This window comes from Apteryx mantelli, chromosome 8 (genome assembly GCF_036417845.1).
Source record: "Apteryx mantelli isolate bAptMan1 chromosome 8, bAptMan1.hap1, whole genome shotgun sequence".
NCBI classification, from domain to species: domain Eukaryota; kingdom Metazoa; phylum Chordata; class Aves; order Apterygiformes; family Apterygidae; genus Apteryx; species Apteryx mantelli.
In genome coordinates this window covers 30,804,952-30,827,905 of record NC_089985.1, presented here as the reverse complement: position 1 = coordinate 30,827,905, position 22,954 = coordinate 30,804,952, and the positions used below count along the sequence as shown (strand labels likewise).

The 22,954-nt window shown below is 66.3% G+C and overlaps 3 protein-coding genes across 6 annotated transcripts; 1 reads left to right on the top strand and 2 right to left on the bottom strand.

Annotated features, from left to right (window-relative positions):
- The first annotated feature begins 295 nt into the window (after positions 1-295).
- On the top strand, positions 296-5,971 carry SLC6A9 (solute carrier family 6 member 9). Its single transcript, XM_067301094.1, has 12 exons — positions 296-551; positions 703-834; positions 1,941-2,193; positions 2,291-2,423; positions 3,061-3,195; positions 3,307-3,410; positions 3,494-3,731; positions 3,833-3,967; positions 4,503-4,602; positions 4,890-4,990; positions 5,185-5,355; positions 5,595-5,971. The coding sequence occupies exons 1-12, from the start codon at positions 305-307 to the stop codon at positions 5,805-5,807; spliced, it is 1,962 nt and encodes a 653-aa protein (XP_067157195.1). The 5' UTR covers positions 296-304; the 3' UTR covers positions 5,808-5,971.
- Positions 5,972-6,117: 146 nt separating this feature from the next.
- Positions 6,118-11,683, bottom strand: CCDC24 (coiled-coil domain containing 24). Of its 3 annotated transcripts, XM_067301096.1 has the most exons (9): positions 11,657-11,683; positions 11,020-11,175; positions 10,738-10,913; positions 10,022-10,132; positions 9,758-9,844; positions 9,263-9,317; positions 8,769-8,832; positions 8,465-8,570; positions 6,118-8,321 (listed from the first exon to the last, which is right to left on the bottom strand). In XM_067301096.1, the coding sequence occupies exons 2-9, from the start codon at positions 11,158-11,160 to the stop codon at positions 7,988-7,990; spliced, it is 1,074 nt and encodes a 357-aa protein (XP_067157197.1). In that variant the 5' UTR covers positions 11,161-11,175; positions 11,657-11,683; the 3' UTR covers positions 6,118-7,987. The 3 variants fall into 3 exon arrangements, with proteins under 3 accessions (XP_067157197.1, XP_067157196.1, XP_067157198.1); XM_067301095.1 differs by lacking the exon at positions 11,657-11,683 and having other exon boundaries at positions 11,020-11,245; XM_067301097.1 differs by lacking the exons at positions 9,758-9,844; positions 11,657-11,683 and having other exon boundaries at positions 11,020-11,245.
- Positions 11,684-12,087: 404 nt separating this feature from the next.
- On the bottom strand, positions 12,088-21,595 carry B4GALT2 (beta-1,4-galactosyltransferase 2). 2 transcript variants are annotated; one of them, XM_067301093.1, is made up of 7 exons: positions 21,509-21,595; positions 16,795-17,181; positions 16,158-16,393; positions 15,878-16,068; positions 15,509-15,631; positions 13,695-13,799; positions 12,088-13,479 (listed from the first exon to the last, which is right to left on the bottom strand). In XM_067301093.1, exons 2-7 carry the CDS (start codon positions 17,108-17,110, stop codon positions 13,329-13,331), a joined length of 1,122 nt encoding a protein of 373 aa, XP_067157194.1. In that variant the 5' UTR covers positions 17,111-17,181; positions 21,509-21,595; the 3' UTR covers positions 12,088-13,328. The 2 variants fall into 2 exon arrangements, with proteins under 2 accessions (XP_067157194.1, XP_013798679.1); XM_013943225.2 differs by lacking the exon at positions 21,509-21,595 and adding an exon at positions 21,041-21,117.
- Positions 21,596-22,954: the final 1,359 nt, after the last annotated feature.

The following is a 22,954-nucleotide window of genomic DNA, read 5'->3' as shown; positions in this document are numbered from 1 at the left end:
CGCTCTGCTTTGCTGGGTGAGCCGGGGGTCTGGCGATCCCCCCCCCCCCCCCCCCCAAGCACGGCCGGCGGCCACCCAGCCGGGGCCTCCTGTGCCGGGCGCGAGGGGTGGGGGATCGGGAACAGAGGCCGCTTTGTGCTCGGGCGCCCGGGCCTGCTTTGTATGAGTTGCAGGCTCTTCCTTCGCCGCGGCCGGGCTCCGGGGGAGAGCTATTCATCGGGCCGGCGCGGGGCGGGGGGGCCGCCGCGCTGCCCTCCCCCTCGCCGGCACCTCCCGGGGCGCGCGCCGCGCGGCATGGGGCAGGATGCGGAGGGCCGCCAGGCCCCACGGCGCGGCTCTCGGCCCTCCGATGGGGCCGCCGGCTGAGGCGCCCCGCGCCGCCGTCTCCCCGCAGAACGGCACCGTCCCCGGCGAGCGGAGCAAGCGGGATGAGAACCTCCAGCGCGGCAACTGGGGCAACCAGATCGAGTTCGTGCTGACCAGCGTGGGCTACGCCGTGGGGCTGGGCAACGTCTGGCGCTTCCCGTACCTCTGCTACCGCAATGGCGGAGGTGGGTGCCGCGGGGACGGGGCGGCGGGACGCCCGGGGTGCCGCGGTGCAGCCCGGCCCCAGCTCCCCGCGCTGTGCCGCAGGGGGTGCTGGGGGCACGGCTGGGCCGGGGGGCTGCTGCCTGCTCTCACCATGCGGTTCCTGCCCACCAGGTGCCTTCATGTTCCCCTACTTCATCATGCTGGTGTTTTGCGGCATCCCCCTCTTCTTCATGGAGCTCTCCTTCGGGCAGTTCGCCAGCCAGGGCTGCCTCGGCGTCTGGAGGGTCAGCCCCATGTTCAAAGGTAAGGGGCTGCCTGCCACCACCGGCCCCCACCGGCACGGGGTGCCCGCACCCCCCCCCCCCGGCACACACCCCCGGCACATGTTACACCCCCTGCACGCCTGGCGTGTGGCCCCAGCACACGCACGCGCACACACACACACACACACACACACACCCCTGCTCCATATGCAGCCGTGCATGCACAGCCGCTGCGCACACACGCCACTGCACATGTGGCACGAGTCCCTGCACACATGCACACCGTTGCACACGCAGCTTCCCCAGGCACCCCTGCATCTGTTACACACGCATCCCTGCACACGCTGCACGTGCCCTGCTGATCACCCCTGCGGATGTTACCCCGAACAGGTTGCAGTGCTGACGTCCCCCCCCACCCCGGGGTCGCTGTCACGGAGCCGTTCTCCGGCCCCTGCACCCCTTCCTCAGTGGGTGCCGATCCCATGCCCGCTGTGCACTGGCAGTGCTCAGAGCCCACCCGCCTGCCACGCGCAGCCCTGCTCCCTGCCCCGGCGCAGAGGCCTTCTGCTCGGCATGCTCCCATGCTGCGCACGCCCCTGGCATACGTGCACACACACGCTGCCTGCTGCACTTGCCGCCGTGGGACATCATAGCCACGCAGCACAGCCCAGTGCACGCAGCCCATGCACATGCTTCTGCAGACTCTGCACCGCGGCACGCCGGCCCCAGGGCACGGCTCCCTGCACTCGCACACTTGTGTGGCCTCTGTCCCCCATCACCCGGCCGCTGCAGCCCCCGAATCACCGTGGTGGTGCAAGGGGAGACTCCAACCCAGCGGCTCTCCAGGAGCACAGACCCAAGGGACGATCACAGCCCCACGTGCCCTGGATGCGCTGCCCCACTCCCCCAGGTCCCTCAGCGACGCCAGCTCCCACTCGGAGCTACGAGACAGCCCCCCCGCGTGACAGCGGGGCTGAAGCGCCCCGAGCGTCTGCGCATCCCACCTGCTGGCACCGGGCAGCGGGGTGCACAGTGGTGGGCTGAGCTGCGGCCGGAGCACCGCGCGCTGCCACTCGCCCCGCTGGCCCCCACGCTGCGCGCCCTGCGCTGTGCCGCACCGCTCACCCTCCCCGGTGCTGTTCCCAGGCGTGGGCTACGGGATGATGGTGGTGTCCACCTACATCGGGATCTACTACAACGTGGTGATCTGTATTGCCTTCTACTACTTCTTTGTGTCCATGACGCGCGTGCTGCCCTGGACATACTGCAGCAACACCTGGAACACGCCGGACTGCGCGGGGGTCCTGGACGGCAACGTCAGCGGCAGCGCCGCCCTCAACCTCACCCACCTCCTCAACGCCTCGCAGAAGCGCACCAGCCCCAGCGAGGAGTACTGGAGGTACCGGGGTGGGGGGATGGGGGGACGGGGAGGGCTGGCCCCCACGGTGCCGGTGGCGGTGCCCCACTGACGCCGCGCTGGCCCCCCCCCCATGCAGGAGGTACGTGCTCAACCTGTCGGATGACATCGGGAACCTGGGCGAGGTGCGGCTGCCCCTCCTGGGCTGCCTTGGCGTCTCCTGGGTCGTCGTCTTCCTCTGCCTCATCAAGGGCGTCAAGTCGTCAGGAAAAGTATGTGGGGGCTCCCCGCCCCCCCCCCCCAACTCGAGGCCCTAGGCAGGGCTCCTCCTGCACTGGGCATGGCCATGCTCCTTTAGGCATGGCCACACCCCTTCTGGAATAGCCCCTCCTCCTTCCAGACAGGCTCCTCCTCAATTGAACATGTTCCACCTATGCCAGGCATGACCACGCCCCCTTTGGGGCATGCCCTGCCCCCCCTCTGGGTATAGCCCCTCCCCTTTCCAGACATGGTCCCTCCCCTCTTGGGTGTGCTCCTCCCGCTCTGGGAATGGCCCTGGCCCTCTGGGTATGGCTCCTCCTCACCCAGACATGGTCCTTCCCCTATTGGGTATGTTCCTGCCCCTTTTGAGCATGGCCACACCTCCTTTGGGGCATGCCCCCACCCCCTCTGGGCACAGCCCCTCCCCCTCCAGACATGGCCCCTCCCCTTTTGAGCAAGGCCCCTCCCCTTTGTGGCCTTGGCTGCTCTCCCCCTGGGTATGGCTCCTCCCCTTCTGGGCCCAGCTCCGCCCCTGTGGTCATGGCCCTTCCCCCAATGAGTCCCCGCCCCTCTCCACCATGGCTCCACCCTCTCTGCTGTGGCCCCGCCCCTCAGGGGCAGGGTCTGAGATGCCAGTGTGCCGCGCAGGTGGTGTATTTCACAGCCACCTTCCCCTACGTGGTGCTCACCATCCTCTTCGTGCGCGGCATCACGCTGGAGGGCGCCGTCCACGGCATCACCTACTACCTGACGCCCCAGTGGGACCGCATCCTCGATGCCAAGGTGTGGGGGCCTGGCCAGGCCATGGGGGCCAGGCTGGGCCAGGTGTGGGGCAGGGGAGTGAGGGCCAGGCCAGGGCGGGCATCACAGCACTGACCCATGCCATGGCGGCAGGTGTGGGGTGACGCGGCCTCGCAGATCTTCTACTCCTTGGGCTGTGCTTGGGGCGGGCTCATCACCATGGCGTCCTACAACAAGTTCCACAACAATTGCTACCGGTGAGTGCCCCACCACCGCCCCAGCTCCGTGTCCCCCATGCCCCACGCCAGCCCCAGCGGGCCTGACCCCCGTCTCCCCGCAGGGACAGCATCATCATCAGCATCACCAACTGCGCCACCAGTGTTTATGCCGGCTTCGTCATCTTCTCCATCCTTGGTTTCATGGCCAACCACCTGGGTGTGGACGTCTCCAAGGTGGCCGACCATGGCCCTGGCCTGGCCTTTGTGGCCTACCCTGAGGCCCTCACCCTGCTGCCCATCTCACCCCTTTGGTCTATCCTCTTCTTCTTCATGCTCATCCTCCTGGGCCTGGGCACTCAGGTAGGGCCACAGAGGTTGGGGAGCGCGGTGGGGCCGATGGCATGGCAGGACCGGTGGGCAGGGCTGGGCTGATGTGCTGCCCTCTCCACCCTGCCACGCAGTTCTGCCTGCTGGAGACACTGGTCACAGCCATCGTGGATGAGGTGGGCAATGAGTGGATCATCCGCAGGAAGACCTTTGTGACACTCGGCGTGGCTGTGGCAGGCTTCCTGCTGGGCGTCCCACTCACCACACAGGTAGGGAGCCAGCGGGGGCACAGCTGCTGCTGGCAACAGGCTGCAGGGGGGGGGGCATGGTGTTGCCATGACAACACCAGCAGTGATGTGTTGCAATGCCAGCACTGTCAGCCAGGTCCATCGTGTTGCCATGACAACCTCCAGTGGTGGTGGTGGTACCTGGAGCCTGATGTTGCCATGCCAACCAAGGCAGTGGTATCCAGGCTGGGTGTTGCCGTGCCGATCCTGCCAACTCAGTGTTGCCATGCCAGTGCTTGTTGTGGTGCCCATACTGTTGCCACATCAACCTTGGCAGTGGGGTGTTGCCAATGCTGTCAGCCATGGCCACATTGTTGCCATGGCAGTCCCAGGTGGTGGTGCCCAGGGCCTGACATTGCCATGCCAACCCTGCCATTAGATGTTGGCATGCTGACCATGGTGGTGGTATCCAGGCTAAGCATCGCCATGCCGACCCTGGTAGAAATGCCTGTGCCGTTGCCATGCTGACAGCACGGTGCCGGGCAAGGGCAGCCATGCCAACAGCTCCCTCCCACAGGCAGGGATCTACTGGCTCCTGCTGATGGACAATTACGCCGCCAGCTTCTCCCTGGTCATCATCTCCTGCATCATGTGCGTGGCCATCATGTACATCTATGGTAGGTGCCCTGCACACAGCCAATCAGGAGGCAAGGCTGCCCTAGCCAACCAATCGGGGGGGGGGGGGGCACCAACTTCTGGCCAGTCAGCAGCACGCAGTGTTCCGACCGGCTAAGGTGCGTGAGGCTGTTAGCCAGTCAGGTCAGCAGGGACCCAGGGCCTGGTGTTGGGGGAACCCAGGTGGTGGGTCCCCCTGCCTTGGGGTGTCCAGGGGCTCGGTGGGTGCTTGGGTCTTCCCAGGCCCAGCTGGGCCGTGCGGAGGCTGATGGCTACCCCATCCCTACAGGACACCACAACTACTTCAAGGACATTGAGATGATGCTGGGCTTCCCACCCCCGATCTTCTTCCAGATCTGCTGGCGCTTCATCTCGCCCGCCATCATCTTTGTGAGCATCACACCCACGGGGCCCAGGCCCACAGGATAAGGGGCAGGGAGCCCACCCAGCCCTCCCCACTCCCACCACCCTGGGGTGGGGGCACTGGGCCAGGGAGGCAGCGGGGATGGGGCAGAGCAGGATAGTTGGTGGGGGGGCGGGGGCGGGCTGCTCCCCGCCAGCTGATCCTGCCTGTCCCTCCCCAGTTCATCCTGGTCTTCACAGTGATCCAGTACCAGCCCATCTCCTACAATGACTACGTCTACCCTACCTGGGCCATCAGCATCGGTTTCCTCATGGCACTCTCCTCTGTGATCTGCATCCCCATCTACGCCATCTACAAAGTGTGCTGCTCTGAGGGGGACACGCTGCTGGAGGTGGGTGGCCCAGGGGCCAGCCCCTGTATCCCACCCGGGCATCCCCACAAGGCTGTCACTACCCTCTGCACCCCACCAGGGCTGTCAGCACCCCGCAGCAGGTGCTGCATGGAGACAGCATCCATGGGGCAGCCCATCACTGGGCACCCCTGGGGGCTGCTGGCACGGGTGGAGGGCTGGGGCAGGGTAGCACGGTGGGTGCTAACCCTGCCCCTCTTCCCCAATCTCCCTCTCTCTAGCGTTTGAAAAATGCCACCAAGGCAAGCAAGGACTGGGGCCCGGCACTGGCAGAGCACCGCAGCGGGCGCTACGCCCCGGCGTTCAGCCCCTCCACTGAGTGCCACCTGGAGGTGCAGCCCCTGCACCCAGAGAAGGCCTGGAGCGAGGCCGCGGCTGCGCCCCCCGTGCAGGGCAGCAACGGCTCAGCCCACAGCCAGGACTCCAGACTGTGACCCCCTGCCGTCCCCGCACCCCCTCTAACCCCTCCCGCGCGGTGACACTTTAGCACCTTCCGCTGGCGGAGCCTGGCTCCGGGCTGCACCGGACTGCGGGGGGCTCTCAGCGCCTGTCCCCGAGACCCCCTACCTCCTCTCCGGTTAACCCCCCCCGTGGCGTTTGTTAACCCTCGTGTTTACGGTAACCATTGGATGCGACGCTGGGACAAGAGAGGAGGGGGCCCAGCCCCAGGAGGGCCAGGAGCCAGAGGCACTTTGCAGGGGCCCTGCCCTGCGGGGCGAGCGGCCCGGGGCTGGGGGGGGGCGGGAGCACCATCTGGCTCCTGGCCCCCTGCCACACTGATGCGGAGGGCCCCAGCGGGCCCAGCACCCTCCTGGCGTGCAGGTAGAGAGGGTGTCAGGTCAGGTCTGGGCCCGGGGCAGGTGGGTGCCTGGCTACCCCAGGGTGCTGCCTGCCCCGGAACGGCGCACAACTGTTTTCAGGATTCGGTTCTGCCTGCGGCTGACCCGTACCCCGGGCTATGTGTGCACAGGGCAGTTGTGGAGGGGTTGGCACTACACGGACCCCCCTCCCCACACACACACACCCCCAGCTGGGTACCAGCTGTGGCTCAGAGCCTGCAGGGTCCCATGGGTGGCCATGCATGGCTGGGACGGTGCCAAGAGCGGGGCTGGCACAGGGAGATGGGTAAGCGCCGCGAACAGCTGCTGCCTGCACCAGCCGCAGGACCTCACAGCACAAGAGATGAGCACTTAGGCACACGTGTGCACGCGCGCGCGTGTGTGTGTGTGTGTGTGTCCCTTGCAGACACGCTACACACATGGGATGGACACATACACTGTGCACGTGTGCATGCACACACACGGTACCCCGTGGCCATGCAGGAGGCGTGCTGTGTGTGTGCACACACCCACAGTATGCCCCCCCATCCCCATATATATAGCACTGTACCCCCCCATCAGCCCCCACACCACAGCACCCTGCTGGGGGGCTGTGGGTGCCCACATGGGTGGCCAGGCAGCACCAGCAAAGCTGGGCACAGCTGTAAGCAGCATGGGCACGGCTCCATGCTGCTCCCTGCCCCGTGGTGGGGCAGGAGGGCTGAGGAGCACTTCAGGCCTGGCTGGAGGTGACAGGGTAAGGACAGGGCCCAGCTCTCCCTGACAGCCTTGGCACAGGCAGGGGGGGACCTTCCATGGTGCTAAGGGAGAGCAGGATGGACTGCCCCCCCCAGCTGCTGCTAACGAGAGATACCAGAGGAGACACGGAGGGGCTGAGCCAGCCCACTCACTCCGAGCCATCTGGGGGACACTTGGTCTCCAACCAGTATTAGTGGAGCAGGATGCACTGGGCAAAGCCGAGCGGTCTAAAATCTGTCTTCCAGCTACAGTCTCTTGGCTCTAGCTCTTGATTTGGGGAGGATGGGGTGGGACCCTTCCCACCCCAGCTTGTCCCCTCCCAGCCAGCACCATGCTCCCCTGCCAGGGTCTGGAGCCACATGGCTTCCGTACGGACACAGCGTGGCTTGGAGGGGACACGGAAAGCACCAGGCCCCAGGGGCAGCGGGCGGCAGGGTGCTGAGCCCCAGCAGGATGTTCCAGCTCCCGTGGCCCAGTCCCGAGCCCCCTGTGCGACGCCGTGGAGAGGCGCAGTTTCCCGCATGGTGCCTGTGCCCTGCCCCATGTGTCACGACGCTACCGTTCACCTCTAATTGTTAGCAATAACGCGCGCGTCCCTGGGTAGCGCTGCCTGTGCCAGTGTCTCTCCCGGTGTAGAGTTCTAAAGTATCCTAGACTTTAATGAGATTTATATTCCTGAGTCCGTGTCCCGCTGTGCCCTTCTTTGGGGAGCTAGGGGGAATTCAGAGGGACAGTGGGGGACCTATTTCCCCTGGGTGCACCCTTTCCCCTTTGGATGCTCAACGCTGGCACTAAGCAGCCAGGGTGGGCCCCAGGGAATGCTCCAGGCCCTGGCTCCTGCCCTTGCCCCCACCCAGTGGCCAGCAGCCCTTGCCCTGTTCAGACCTATAAAATCCAGCCCAGGGCTAAGCCAGCGCATGGGGGACAGGGGCTTGCCTTGCTGGGGAAGAACGTAGTCCCTGCAGGGGTCCAGCGAGCATCTCACGGAGCAGAGAGGGCAGCTGGCCTTTCCCCATGCACGCGCTGGGTGTCTTGCCCTAGCTGGGCCCCTTGCAGGGCAGGAGCCTCCGGTGGCGCCCCAGGGCTGAGCGAGGAGGGGGCAGCACCGAGGGCGGGGAGGGCAGGAAGGGGGGGCCACACCCCACAATCCCTGGCTGGAGGAGCGAGCGCGGCCAGGCAGGAGGCCAGGCAGGGCTCTGGGAGGACGGCGCGGCCAGGTCCTGGCGGGTGACATGGTTGGCTGGCCAACCCCATACGCAGGGACTCAAACCCTCTGCAGGGCTCCTTTGGGCTGGTGCACTGGCTCCCAACGGGGACAGAGAACCAGGTCCTGCTGCAGCTCCCAAGGGGCTGCCCGGGCGCAGCGGGGATCTGCAGGGAGAGCAGAGTTAAGCGGGGGTTGCCCAGGGCAGCCCCGAGCACCTGGCACGATTTGGTGCCAGGGCAGAGAGCACTGTCGGCATCCCAGGCCCTGATCTCAGCAGGGCCCTGCAAGGAAAGGCCCCAGCGCTTACCTGGGTCGCTGGTCAGGGCTCTTCACCTCCGGGGAGAGGCTGGGGCATGTGGGCCAGGGGCCCAGCTGCAAGTCCTGCTCCATGGCTCTCCTCTGGTCATGCAGCTCTGTGGGGAGGGACGCGAGGAGGAAGGAGCATCAGGCCAGGTGCAGGAGAGCGTATCCATCCCACACTTCATGCAGGGCACAGCATGGGGTCCCCACCTCTCCTGACACCAGCAGATGTCCAGAACTGAGTGTGAGCCCTGGCTTGCACAGGTGCCTCGCCTGTGTGCCCTGCTCTGCTCCCCATGCAGTCCCCTTACCTGCCAGGGTGGGCTCCGGTGCCTGCGGCCTCATGGCAGCACAGTGTTCCTCCTCCAGGCAGCGCTGGGGACAGGCAGAGTCAGACGCTCCTGCCCCTCTCCCAGGGGTCTCCCTGGCAGGGGGGCAGGAGGAGAACTGAACAACAGTCCCACACCAGTGACACACAAGGCCTGGGGCTCCCAATGGAGAGCACTGCCACCTTGCAAATTGGGGCTGGGCACAAGACCCAAGCATCCAGCTCTCAGACCCCCTCATCACCCCATGCATCTCCTCCCCCAGCAGTGGAGAGAACCCAGGTGTTCAGGTCCCCAGCATCTTCTCTGTCCCTCCCCAGCCTCTCCCCATCTGCTGGCTCAGCACCGCCAGGCTCTGCTTTGGGATAAGAGCCTGTGGGGTCATCATCATCCACTGTACGGCACAGAAGTGGGGCAGACCCCCAGCCAAATGACAGTTGGGCCAAGTCCTCGGCGCATGCACAGAGCACAGGACTCACCTGGAGGTGGGCGATGTGTTTCTCCAGGTCATGGCACTCCTCTTCCAGCATGGACCTAGGGTAGAGATGGACAGTAATTTGTGTCCAGCGCAGGGAAGGGGTCTGCCCCAAAGCAGGCATCCCCCTGCACCCCTCCTAGGACATGGTGTTGGCTCAGCAGGAAGCCCAGGGCAAGGTGCTGCTCGGGGTGTGCGTGGGGTCTTGAGCTTTCTCAGGGTGCAGGGAATGCCCCAGGGGGAAACAAGGCTCAGAGCAAGTGTCCTGCGTGGCACGGAGGAGAACCCCGGCATCCTGGCCCAGACACCAGCCCAAACACAGTGCCTGTCCCCCACTGACCACACAACATCCAGTATCTCTGACACAGCCTTGCCCAGACACCAGCCCTGAGGGCAGAAAGGGGTGCAGGATCTGTGCTGCAGCCAGCACAGTGGCTCAGCAGGAAATGGGAGCACAGCCCCAGTGAGGGGACAGGGACCCTGCCAGCTGCTCACTTACCGGAGCTGGGGCAGCACTTGGGGCAGGTGGGTGATGTTCAGCTTGTCTCTGAAGGAGTCCAGACGCTGGGCCAGCCCCAAGGCCGAGCTGGGGGAGCAGGGGCAAACAGCACTCCCTGTGAGGGCACTGCCGAGTCTGGCCCACTGCAGGCAGGGCAGGGGGCCAGGGAGCCTCTGCTCCCAGCAGCCCGCCCAGGGATATGGCAGGGGGCCTGCGGCTGTAGGTGGATATGGCCCATGGGTGCTGAGCAGTATGGAGACCCACCTGGGAGTCATGCTGTCCTGCGAGAGTATGTCTTGCCTCGTTCCCGCAGTCCCCTCCATGGCAAAGCTGACCACGTGGGGGCTGTACCTGGCCACAGCCCTGCCTCCATCCCTGCAGGAGACGCTGGGTGAGGTCCCTGCCCTGAGCTGGGGCACAGACCCCACCACCACCCATGGCGGGTGCTCACAGCCCTCGTGCTTGGGGGGCTGAAGGGCTTCTGCCACCCTGGGGTGATGCTGAGCAAGTGGGAACAAGAGGCCTGAGTCCCCCGTCCGCTCCATGTTCCTCATGGGTGTCCCTGTCCCGTCTGCACCCTGCGCAGGAAGGGCCACGGCCCTCCAGGGGCATCTGGCTGGCACTGCACCCAGGAAAGGGGGTGGATGGGGGACAGCCTGCCCCATAAGCACTGCTGCACCCCAGCCTGTGGCCGGGGAGGAAGGGCAGCCGTGGGGACAGGCCCCTGCCCTAGTCCCCCAGTACCCAGGTGCCCGCCAGCGGGAACCTGGGGGCAGGCTCTTGGCCAGGAGGGGGACAGGCACCCCCAGCACACACAGATTGCAGTGCCCTATGGGGAGGCACCAGGGCTGCCCCAAATCCCAGCACCACAGGGTGCTGGGGCAGCCCCCCAAGCCCAGCTCTGTTGCAGTGCAGCCCCAAACCCCAGCTCGGCCATGGGGTGCGGGGCAGCCCCCCCCGGCCGGGCTGTGCCCACATACCTGCCCTCCTGGGCCGCCCGTTGCTGGAGGCCGAGCAGCAGCAGCCGGATCTCCCCTCTCACCAGCTCCCTGAGCTGGGGGGGCGCAGCCAGGAGGGCCTGCGAGCCGGTCCCACGCGCGGGGTCCCCAAGGCTGTCAGTGCGACGTTCCTGCCACAGCTCCTGCAGGACTGCCACCTGCGGGGCATGGGGGGCCAGGTGGCAGGGGGCAGCCCCCCATGGCGCCAGGGCCAGCGGCCCGCAGTGGGGGGGGTTGGGGCTGGGGTGGTGGGAGGGGGCCCACCTCGGCGTGCAGCTCCAGGCTGCGTTCCACGGCCTCCTCGCCCAGCATGCGCCGCACGGCCGGGCACTCCCCGGGGGGCACCCGCTCCTCCAGCAGCCCCCACAGCGAGGGCCACCCCGGGGCCCCCCGGCGCGGGAGCATAGGGCAGCCCCACGGCTGTGGGGCAGTGAGGGGTCAGGGCAGTGTGGGGCTGGGGGCTGGGGGGGGTGGGTTAGGGTTAGGGCCCCCCCCGATCCTGCTGCACCCCCTGGGCAGAAGCAACTCAACCTCCCCACACGCCACGGCTGGAGTTTGCGCTGCCCCCCAGCCCACTCCAGCCCCACATGATGGCCAGCCCTCCCCGACTCCTGCCTCCCACCCCCCCCACGCTGCCCCATGGGCCCCCCATATTCCTGTCCCCATGTGCAGCCCCCCACAAACCCCCTGCCCCACGGGCCTCCCCCTCCTGTCCCCATGCGTGGCTCCCCACAACCCCCTGCCCCACGGGCCCCCCATATTCCTGTCCCCATGTGCTGCCCCCACCCCCCCCACTGCCCCACAGCCCCCTGCACCCCTCCGACCCCTTCCCCACACCCTGCCCCACATCCCACACCCCCAACCCCTACCCCCAGCCCAGCCCACACCCCGCCCCACCGACCCGCGCAGGCCGGGCCGCAGCAGGCCTGCGCGGCCGCCGTAAACTCCCCCGTCTCCATGGCGACGCCCCGCCCCGCTCCTTAAAGGGGCCGCGGCGGCCGCAGCCGCTGTGGGGCAGGCAGAGGGGCGCAGAGGGCAGCTATGGGGCAGCTATGGGCCAGGTATGGGGCCCACATGGAGATCGCATAGGGCTGGCATGGGGCAGGTATGGGGCCCACATGGAGATTGCATAGGGCTGGCATGGGGCAGGCGTGGGGCAGGCCCACATGGAGATCGCATAGGGCTGGCATGGGGCAGGCGTGGGGCAGGCCCACGGCGGGGCTGGCACATGGCGTGGGCTGGGGCTGCCCCGGCCCCAGGCAGGCGCCCGAAGCAAACCAAGGGCCCCAGAGGCGACCCTGGCCCTCCCCCCCCCCCCCAGGGAACCCTCTGAACTTTTGAAACTTTTATTAAATACAAAAACCCTGGTCTCTACGACCGAATGCTGCATTCAACATACGCTCAAAAAAAGGGTCAGACATTCAAATGTACAAAAGTCACTGGTGCCCCCGGCCCTGGCATGCTGCCCCCGCCCGTGGCCCCCACGCACCGCCCTGAGGCGCTGGCTGCTCCCCTCCTGCTTTGGGGGGTGCCGGGGGCCCCAGCCTGCCACCCCACGGCCCCTTCCTCCTGCCGCCTCCCAGCCCGGAGAGGTCAGGGGAGCCGGAGACCGCAGGAGGGCCGAGGTGCCTGCCGCTGGCAGGAGCCATGGGGCAGCCCCACGCCAGCCCCTGCCCTGCAGAGCCGGGATGGTGCTGGGGGTTCAACTGCCCCCATGGAGGGGCCGTGGCTGGCACACGGGGGTAACGGCAGGCCGATGAGGCAGGGGCCTCCCCGCAGGCACGCGCACGCAGCATCCGCCTTCGGGGAGGGGGCCACGGCCACCACCCCCAGCCCCGGGGAAACTGAGGCACAGAGAGGGGCGTTTGCTAGCCGGAGGTCTCTGTTTGGCAGAGCTGAGGTGGGGCCCCGGCTCTAAGCACCAGACTAAAGCAGAGGAAGACAGCGAGCCGCCTCGGCGCGCGGAGCAGCACAGGCGGTGCTGGGCTGGGGGAGGCACCGTCACCCTGCTACCTGCCTGCTGGGGGGGCCTGGGGCTGCTCCCACCGCCGGCCAGGGCAGTAGCGTCTCCAGCGGGGAGAAGGGGGAAGCCTGCACCCCACTTCTCGCAGCGCCTGCTGGGGCCCCAAGCAGGGTGCTCAGCCCAGGAGCAGCCGGGGTCTCATCCTGCCTTCCCAGGGCGGTGTGGGGGCTGATGCGGGCAGGGGGCTCCTTGCCAGGGCGGGGGCTGTCTCATCGCTCTGTGCCTGGAGCCGCATGTGGGGCAGACAGGCTCTTCAGCCAACACACGGAGTATGGGGTGGGGGTCCTGGAAACACACTCGTGGGGACAGGGAGGGGCAAAAAAGGAGGGCGAAATCCTCAGTACCAAGGGGCGGGCTGGGCGCAGCCATCTCCAAAAGGCAGCAGAGTAGGCAGAAAACATCCCCATCCAGTCTTCGCTCTCGGGCTGGGGCAAAATCCACAGTGTCCAGCCAGCCCAGGCACAGAGCCGCCAGCCGCAGGGCAAGGCCACGCTCCGGGCCCAGGGGCCTGAGAGTCAGCTCCACGCAGCTCTGCACGCGGGGGCAAGCACTAGCCCCGGGCCAGGCGTGGGGGCGGCTTGCCGATCTCCACCGTGATGTTGGTGTACAGGGGCTGGCGCGAGACCTCCACCACCCGGTACTGCAGCGAGCTGATCCCATCCCGCTTCATGGTCATTTTGGTGTTCTGGATCTTGGTGAATCTGGTGGAAACAGCAGCAGGATGAGGCAGGGGCCAGATGGGATGCCTGCCGTGGGGCCAGCGACACTAGTGTGCCCACAGCAGGACCTCGGTGTGTGTGAGCAGAGCAGGGAGCCCTGGCCACACAGCAGGGGGGCAGTTGACCCTAGGCAGCACAGCGCCTGCCCATGAAAGAGAGCCCAGATGTCCTGGCTCCCCCCAGCCCCTCCAGCTCACCTCTGCGGGTTGGGCTCATTGTGTTTGTCGCGTTCGTGCTTGATCATGCGGTACCTCCCGATGCGGATGTCGGGCCTCGACACCTTCATGCCATTCAGGGAGATCCTGGGGACGGGAGCAGAGCGGGAGGTCAGTGTGCACCCATGGGCACCAGCGTAGGACACGTTCCTGGCCCAGAGACGTCCAGGGACAGCCCTGGTCTCCCACACACCATCCCGAGGGCTGCCAGAGTCCGGCCAAGCACCCTGTGCTGTGAGCAGAGCTGGGGGGCTGGCACAGGGCAGAGTGGACTGCTGCGGTACCCAAAACCCACGTCCGCAGGGGGCCCAGCTGTGGCCCCCTCACCCGTGGCCCCCCAAGCATGCTCCACTGCACAGCTGCACATGTGGCTTTTATACAACACACACTCTTCCCCCCATCAAAAACAAACCTGTCCCTAGTGAAATGAGAAACAAGCATGCGCTAAGCCTGCTCTGCGCTAGTCAGAGTGAGTTAAGCAAAGCCAGGCTGCAGCTGGGGCAGCGGCCGGGGCCGGGGGTGCCGCCTGCTGCGCGGCAGAGAGCGCAGGAAGCGCCGCTCACTCCAGGCGACCTCCCGCTCTGCAGACACGTCGCTGTTTGGCCTGCGCTAAGCAAACACCGCTATGCCTCCACAGCTCTGCGGCCGCCGCTGTTTACATTCTCCAAATGCCGGTGCCCTTTGTGCAGCACAGCTCTGGCCTCAATTGCTTTTTCTGTCTGAACAGCCAGCAGGTGGGGAAAGATTTCCTTCTCCCGGAATAGTTCATTTAAAATTGAGAGGCTGAGTGGGAACAGGAAAGCAGGAGAGCTCCCAGCTTGTGAATAGAAACCTCTCCTGGTCCCAGCAACATGACACCCTCGGGCCAGATGAGTGAGCGAGCTGAAGGGCTCTGGTATCAGGCGGCTGGGTGGCGATGCAGGCCCCCTCACAGCCCTCCTCACATTTAAGGGCTGCTTAAATCTCTCCGAGAGCCTGGCACACTGCACCCTGCTTCCCCAGAGAACCCCTGGGACCATCTCATTGCAGCAGTTACCTCCGGGTAGAAACCACAAGCTCTTTGCCCACACACACAGCACCTGCAAGGGGTTTTTAGCTCACCCAAGCCTTAAAGGCCCTTTGTGCACCACCAGCCACACACTGCTCTGCAGCCAGTGCAGCTGGGCAGTGTCATGGGGCGCACTGGAAAGAGTGTTAAAGCTCTCCAGCTCCTGCACTAAATGCTGGGACGGAGCCACGAAGACAGATCTGCATGCAGATCTGCTGCAGCCTACCGGCTGCCAGAAGAACTGCCTGTTTTGGTGCTGAGAGGCCACTACATAGCCACTTTCAAGTTTCTGTACAGATCCCAGTGTGGAGCAGAGCCCACAGACCTGCTTTCCTGCTCACGCAGCTCAGCCTGGCTTGAAATAACGGCATGCTGCCCCCAAACAGCGGCAGGAGGAGGCTGGGCCCCACTGTGCTGGGCTAGTTGCCCCACAAGGAACACATACGGCCCCTCTGCTCTCCGATACCCTCAGACAGGCTGGTTTGATCCACGGCCCAAGCATGACAGTCACCAGCCCTGCCAGCTTTGACCGCACAGCTTCCCAAGGGCTGGAGCATCCCAGGGCTGTGGGCAAGCAACCTCCTCCCCACTGCCTGGCAGGGACCCACTACGTCCCCGGCAATCCCAGCAGCTCCAGGGTTGGTGACAGTGCCTGCCAGCGCTCAGCAGGGAGCAGAGCATCCCAGCACACCCCCAATACCCCTACTACAAGTCCTGAGCCAATGCTGGGGAGAGGGGTGGCACCCACCGGTTAAAGATGTCATCGTCCTCTCCCCCCCAGCCCCAGTACTCGTTGGGAAAGCCATTGATCTTCAGGAACTGGGACTTGCTCAGCCCAGAGACACCCCCGAAGTAGCCAGCGTAGGGCAACCTGCAGGGTGAGAGAAAACAGATCAGCCCTCAGGAGCAGGTTGGGAATGGGGCCAGCTTCAAGGGGACCTGCATCCCAGGGACAAGCACCAGCCCTTCCCTGCAGGCTCTCCCACCCAGGGCTCTGTGCCCTCTGCCATCTCATGTCCACACTTCGAGCCACTGACCCCCACTCTTGCCCCAGGCAACAAGCAGTGGGGAGCCCGTGTTAGCCATGGGGGAATCCTGCAGCCCCACAGGCACCAACCTGAACCCAAACTTGTCCATGCCAACGGCAAAGTGCCGTGGCTGCTCGTAGCAGCGATACAGGTTGCGGTCATCCATGGGGATAAGGTCCACGTCACTGAAGATGAAGCAGTCGTACTCCTCATCATCCTTGAGCGCCTCCAGGAACCCCACATTGAGCAGCTTGGCCCGGTTGAAGGTGTCCTCGCCATACTGCAGAGCAGAGCATGTGGCTGCAGAGCTCAGCAACGCCTGCATGCCTGTCCCAGCCCCGCCAACCCCGTCGTCCCTGCCCAGCTCACCTGATTGATGATGTAGATGCCATAAGCCACCTTCTGCCGGCGCAGGATGGGGTGCAAGTAGTGCAGCCAGTACTTGAGATGGTGCTCGCGGTGCCGGAAGGGGATGAGGATGGCCACCTTCTGCCGGGGGAGGCAGTCCTGGGGGGTGTACTTGCCACCCTGGTGCACGTCGGGGTTCTCCCGCTGCACCCGCTCCATGGTCATGGGGGAGCTGAACTCGATGAGCAGCCGTCCAACTGCAAAAGCGAGGGCAGGGTGATGCCAACAGCACAGGACACAGCTGGGGACCAGGGCCAGCTGTGCCATGACTGCAGTCCTGGACACCCACCGCTCCCAGCCAGGCTGGTAAAACAAACGGCAACCCTGCAAGGGGCACCAGCACCGCTGAGGATGAGGGATGCCCAACGCTCTTCCCAGACAGGGGCAGAGAGCCTGGGCGAGTCGCAAACAAAACCTGAAGAAATCAGGTGTCCTGCTACTTCTAGGTCTGGTTTTCTCCAATGGCCCCTTCACTGCTCAACCCCCGGGACCACCAGGAAGGCTATGCCCAAGGGGCAATGAGACATGTCAGCACCCAACTCAGCCCCATGCCCAAAGGCAGAGCCCAACTCCCCCACTCTTGCCCTGCACATCTCACCTAAGCCAGGAGGCATCTCCTGGCAGGGCTGTAAGGGCTTCTCTGTGATGGACTGGTTGGTGTTGGGCTTGGCGCTGGGGGACGGGGGCTCAGCACCGGCAGGCCCGTAGCTGGGGGCAGTGCTGTTGGGCCGGGAGGAGTTGGAGAAGGGGTGCGCACGCGAGGCGTTCCTAGCGTTGAAGCGGCTGAAGAAGTCCAGGTGCTGCGCGTAGACATCGAAGTAGAGGATCATGATGATGACGAAGTGGAGCAGGCAGAGCAGCAGCACAGCCTTGCAAATCCTTTCCAGGGTCACCCCCAAGAGCAGCCTGGTCATCTTCTGGGCATGGGCAGGCGGACATGTGCGCTCAGCAGGGCAGGGGGGCGGCTCCAGTCACGGTCACGATCCTGCCAAGACACCCCACACTCAGGACACAGCCAGCCACGTCCCCACTCCACCTGCTCAGCACCTGTTTGTGCCACCCAATCCCAGCCCTAATGACGCAGGGCAACCTGAGCAGTTCAGGCTCAATGAGGAGGTGATGGGCTCACCGGTCTGTATGCACAGACAGCACCCCGTGGGGATGCTGCACTCCAGCCCCCTGCTCTGAAAGCACAGCTGCAAACACACCAGAAGCACCAGGTGCCAAACACGAGCTGTGGACAGCTGCAGGGTCTCTGCAACAACCCCAGCAGTGACAGAGACCCCTGCTCCTTCCAACTCCTGGCCAGATCAGACCCCCCTGCACCCACAACTGCTCCTACCCATGTCCACCCTGCCCTCCTCGCCTTAGCACACCCACAGCCCCCATCTCCTCCCCACCAGGGAGATGAGCCCTGCCCCGCAGCAGCTCCCGGGAAGGCTCCCTCAGCCGGGCACAGGCAGCTGTGTGCAGGGAGGGCACGTGCATGGCCCCTTGCATGAGGGGCACCACATCTGCAAGCAGTGTCCTGAGCCTTTATGGTATCAGGCACCCCGAGCTTTACAATGCTGCTAGTTTATTGAATTTCCCACCCCCAAGGCATTTACCAGCACTATGCCGCCTGCCTGGGCTACCTTAACATCTCCCTTAAGAGCACCTCATGCAAACCATCGTATTTTCACCCGAGCTCAGAAAGACTCGAGCCTCTCACGACTGAATTTCAGCCCCAACTCAGCCCGCAGCAAAGCCCCCCCTGCCCACAGCTCAGCCTGACCCCTCCAGCGGGAAAAAGGCAGGAGCGACTCAGGGCAAGCGGCACAGGGCCAGCACCATGCCGGGCAGCGTTACCACCCCCCTGCCCCTCGCAGCCGCAGCAGGTCCCCAGCCCTGGGGCTTCCCCGATTTCAGCGAGGCCAGCCCTGCTCCCAGCCTCCGTCGGGGTCTGTGGTCCCCCAGTGCGAGATGGGGAAGGGCCTTGCAAAGAGCCTCTGTAGAGGCTGGGCCCTTAGAGAAGGCCACGCTCCAAAATACGGTCACTCAGGGGTGTCTCAAGGGCACCGCGGGCGCCCCCACCAGCCGCCCTCTCCCGAGGCGCTGCCTTTCCCTGCTGCCCATCCCCAACCACCCCTGCGGCACCGCCGCTGCCGCCGCCCCCCAGCAGCAAGGGGGGGCCGGCAGCGACTGCCACGCTGGCGGGGGCTCTCCCTGGAAGAGACGCCCAGCGGCTGTCAGGGGCGCTGAGAGGAGCGAGCAGCTGCGAGGCGGCCGCCGCGCCAAAAGGGAGCGTGTCCCGGCAGAGCCGGGGAGGGGGGCAGCCGAGGGGTCCCGCTGCGCCTGAGGGAGTCCGACTTACGGCCTGCAGCTTGGATCCTCTCTCCTCCCGCTCCCAGTGCCCCCCAGGACACCGTGCCCCAGAGAGCTGCCGGGAGCCAGGTCCCCTTATCTCACACATGACACTTGGAGCCGGGCCAGAGCTGGTTGCTGGAAACATGCACAGAGGGTCACGGAGAGCCCTGGCCATGCCAAAACGTCCTGCCCTTGCCGGCCCTCTGGCCTGGCCACCTCCAGGGCAGACTTGCAGTACGGCAGGAGTGGGGACACCCAACCCCTCCACGCACCCCGGTCCCCAGCCCCGCTCTCCGTCCTCAACCCTCTCACAGCCGAGCTGCTAGGACGAGGCAGGGGTAACCACAAGGGACATGCCCACGGGTTAGCAATGCCTGGGGGACACGGGGATGGGGCACTGCCACAGCAGGGCCCCTCGGGAGAGCCCCAGTGGCAGGGAAGCTGCGGCAGGACTAGCACCCCCCAGCAGGGGCACAATTAGGACCCGAGGGTGCTGGCAACCAGCCCAGAGCCTCAGGGCCAGCCTGTGGGCTGCTGCCAAGCCCGGCTGCTGGGGCCTCCTGGGGAGCAGCACGGCACAGAGCCTGCGGCGATGGCAGCGCAGGGTGAGGAGCAGAGCCTGCGCAGCAGGAGCAGAGCCGAGGCACGAAGCCGAGGCGTGAAGCAGGGCCTCCCGCCCAGCCCCACAGTGACTCCTCCTGCGCGCGGATCGGAGGCTCCCCGCCGGGAAAGGCAGCGCAGCCTCACGTGCCGAGGAGCACACAAGGTGCCCGAGGGCTGGGGTCTGCCCTGGCGCAGCCCCTGCCCTTCCCTGGCTCACCCTGCGCACACAGGCAACCCCCCAGCACCATCCCGGCTGCCAGGCCCTGCCAACACAGGCGCAAGCCACGTTCCCAGCACTGACACGCACCCCGGACACCGCCCTGGTCCCAGGTGCTTTCCCCGAGCCGCACACGGCAGCGGGCCCCCATCTGCCCTCTCCCCACGTCAGCCACCTGCAGCCCCGGGTTTCCCCAGGTTTCCGCTTTGCCTCTCCGCAGCAAGCTCTGCCCCAAACACAGCCTGGCCCCAGGCTTGGCCCGCTGGATGCTGCTGGGAGCCCACGGCAGGCACGTGAGGAAGCAGAGAAGAGCTGGAAAAGGCTCTGGGCCTGACACACAACTGCTCTCCTCCCTCTCTCATGGCCGCGGGCTGCATAGCGCAGATTTGGGCTCTGTGGGCAGGCGCCTCATGGCTCCCCCTGCACGCGCAGGCCAGGACCCTCCCCAAGCACCAGGTGTTTTCTAGAAAAGACCCTCTGCGCATGGGGCATGATGGAGGCCAAGCCGGCTACGTTCTCCCAGACCATCCCGTGGTCACCGCGCTGCGTCACGGAGCAGGGCCCTCAACACAGGGACCGCCCTGCTCCCCAGCCCCAGGGCACGTCCCCACTGCCGGAAACCCTCTCCAAACCACAGTCTTTGCATGAGGCTGACCGAACCCAGCGCCACACAGCACACGGAGCCACGTCGTCCCAGCAGCCAGACACGTAGGGATGGGCGGCGGGGACCAGTCAGGAGCGCGCTCAAGGAGAGAAGTAGGATTTAGGGACCTAGCCCCTCTTTTACCAGTGCAGCCCATGTTGCCTGCATGGGTAGACAGGAGCACAAAGTGCGATGGGCAGGAGGGCACCCATGGGCTGTTCCTCAGTCTGCAGCGTGGCTGATGGCCCGTTTTCTCCCGTCACCCCAGTTTCCCAAACCTGTACCTAACAGCAGTAAAACTATCGCATCCGAGCACAGCTGTTTGCCTGCTGTCATGGAAAGGCCTCTCCTCTCCACTGTTAGAGCTGGAGGCAGCTTCAATGCGAACAAAGCAGAAGCACTCAATTAAACCGTGGCCACGGTACGGTGCGGAGGCCCCAGACACGAACAGGCAAAAAACACACACAAAATTCGTAGTGGGCAGGCCTGTCGGGGCTGTTAAACGCCACGCAACCCCCACCGCCAGGCCTTCACCGCATGGGCTGCAAGAGGCCGAGCGCAGCCCCGGGGAAGCCGAGGCGACCCGGCGCCACCGCGCAGGCCTGCGGCGACGGCTGCCCCAGCGGGCGCCTCGCGGCCCAGGGGAGCTCGAGTCCGCTCCCTCCGGCGGCTCATCCCGCCGGAGAGCTCGGCGCTGGGAGGGGGGAGGCTGGGCGGGAGCCGTGCGGGGCGGCCAGGGGGACACCTCGCGGAGCACAGAAAGCCGCCACGTCCAGGAAAACCAACCCCCCTCCTCCGAATCTTCCAGCCCCCGACACCGGAAACACAGAAACTTCCTGGAAAAACAGAAATAGACCTAGAACAAAGTATTTCCTCCTGGAAGGGGCTGTGGGAGACTTTCAGAACGGAGTTTTAAAGGATATTGCTGCTGCATGCAGCTTTTCAGAACGCTTCCCTAACCGACAGGGCCTTCAAATTCAATTATTCCATATCAAAACATGCAGCATTAGGCAATTACCGGCTCGCTGTACTTACTGCTGACTGCACTTCAGAGAATAAGGCAATATCTATTCCGAGCGCTGCCTGCGCAGCCCCTCTCACCCGGGCGCCCGGGGCAGGTTTCACCGTCTGGCGGCCGAGCTTCGCCCGCGGCCAGGCGAGCGCGCGGGCCGACGACACCCTCGCGCTCCTCGACGCCGGCGCTCCCCACCCGCGGTACTTCCTGCCGCGGAGCCCCCCCGCCGCCGCCTCGCCGCCCCCGGCCGGGCTCGGGGCCCCCGGCGGGTCGCGCCCCCGCAGCGGAGGCCTGCGGCCCTGGGGCTCCCCGCCGGTGCCGGGGCGTGCCGGGCCGGACGAGGGGCCCCGCGCCGCCCCCGGGCCCGCGCGGAACAGCGCCGCCAACGGCCGCCCGGCCCGGCCCGGCCCCGCCGCCGCCGCTCCCGGCCCCGCTCGCTCCCGCCCGCCCCGCGCCGGGCTGGGCCAGGCCCCGGCGGCCCCACTCACCGCGGCCGGGGCTGCCGCGCCGTCCCGGCCCTGCCGCGCCGCCCCGCCGGCTCCTCCCGCAGCCCCGGCGCGGTCAGCGGCCCCCGCCGCCGCCGCCGCCTCCCCCCGCCGCCGCCGCCGGCCCGCGGGCGCCCATGCCGGGGCTGCGGGGGCCCTGCCGGCCGGCCCAGCCGCACCGCCGAGAGCCGCAGGGAGCAGGGCCGCGCCCGCACGCCGGCTCCGCCCGCCGCCGCCGCCGCCGCACCGGGCGGGGCCGCCGCCGCCCGCCCCGCCCCGCCGCCGGGCCTGCGCCGCCGAGCCGGGGCCCGGGCCGCCTGCCCCCGCTGCGGGCCTCGGTGCCTCCGGCCGCGGGCAAGGGCCGCTCCCGCCGCCCGGCCCCGCCGCCGGCCCCGGGCGAGCGCGGCGCCGCGGGGCGAGGAGCGGCCCCGGCCCGGCCTGCGCCAGGCCTCGGCGCCGCCGCAGGGAGAGCGGCCCCGGCCCCACCGGCCCCGCCAGTCCCGCAGGGATCCCCGGCCCCCACCGGCCCCACGGGCACCTGGGTGCCCCCAGACATCCCCAGCCCCACGGGCACCCCTGGCCCCACAAGCACCCTGGGACCCACAGGTACCCCGGGCCACCTAAGGTCCCCCAGGCACCCTATAGCGCCACAGGCACCTGGGCCCCCCAAGCCCCCTCAGACACCCCCAGGCCCACAGGTACCCCAAGGCCCCCCAAGTCTCCTCAGACACCCCCAGCCCCACAGGTACCCCAAGGCCCCCCAAGTCTCCTCAGACACCTGAACCCCACAGGCACCTGAGCTCCCTGTGCCTGCACATGGCCAGGAGCTGGGCCAAGCCCCCACAGGCTGCTCAGCCCCAGGAACTTGCCCCACAGCCCCCGCTCCACCAACTCCGTCACCCCCAGGAGCTGAATTCGCCCTGGCCCCCCGTGCCTCGGCACCCCACACCACAGGGCTCGGCTCAGCGGATCCACAGCTGGCCGGGGACCTGCTGAGTGCTGCGGGCACAGCCTCAGGCATTGCACAGAGGCCTCCCTGCTTGCTGGACACCAAGTTCGGGTGATCCTGGTGCCACAATACTGTATCTCCTTGTTCCCCCATTTCGGTAATTCCCTGCATTCATCTGCATTTTTGGCAGTGGTTGAGGCACTCATTTCCTAGACCCACCCAGGACGACTCCTGCAGCCCTGAGTTGCGTTGCTGGCTCAGAGCCCATCACAATGTATTTGCAGTTGCTTCCCCCCATCCCCCCTCCATGTTTCTTGGTGTTTCCTAGCAATGAATTTCACTTTCCCTATCAAAATACCATCACAGAAAGATCTTGGTATAGTCCCAACAAGAGTTCAGCCCACCACAAGTAAATCTGTGCCATCAGCAGCCTTTCCCTTTTTTCCTGCTACCCCACATTTATGAACACCTCAAGTAGCCCCTATCCTTGAAGACCTCTG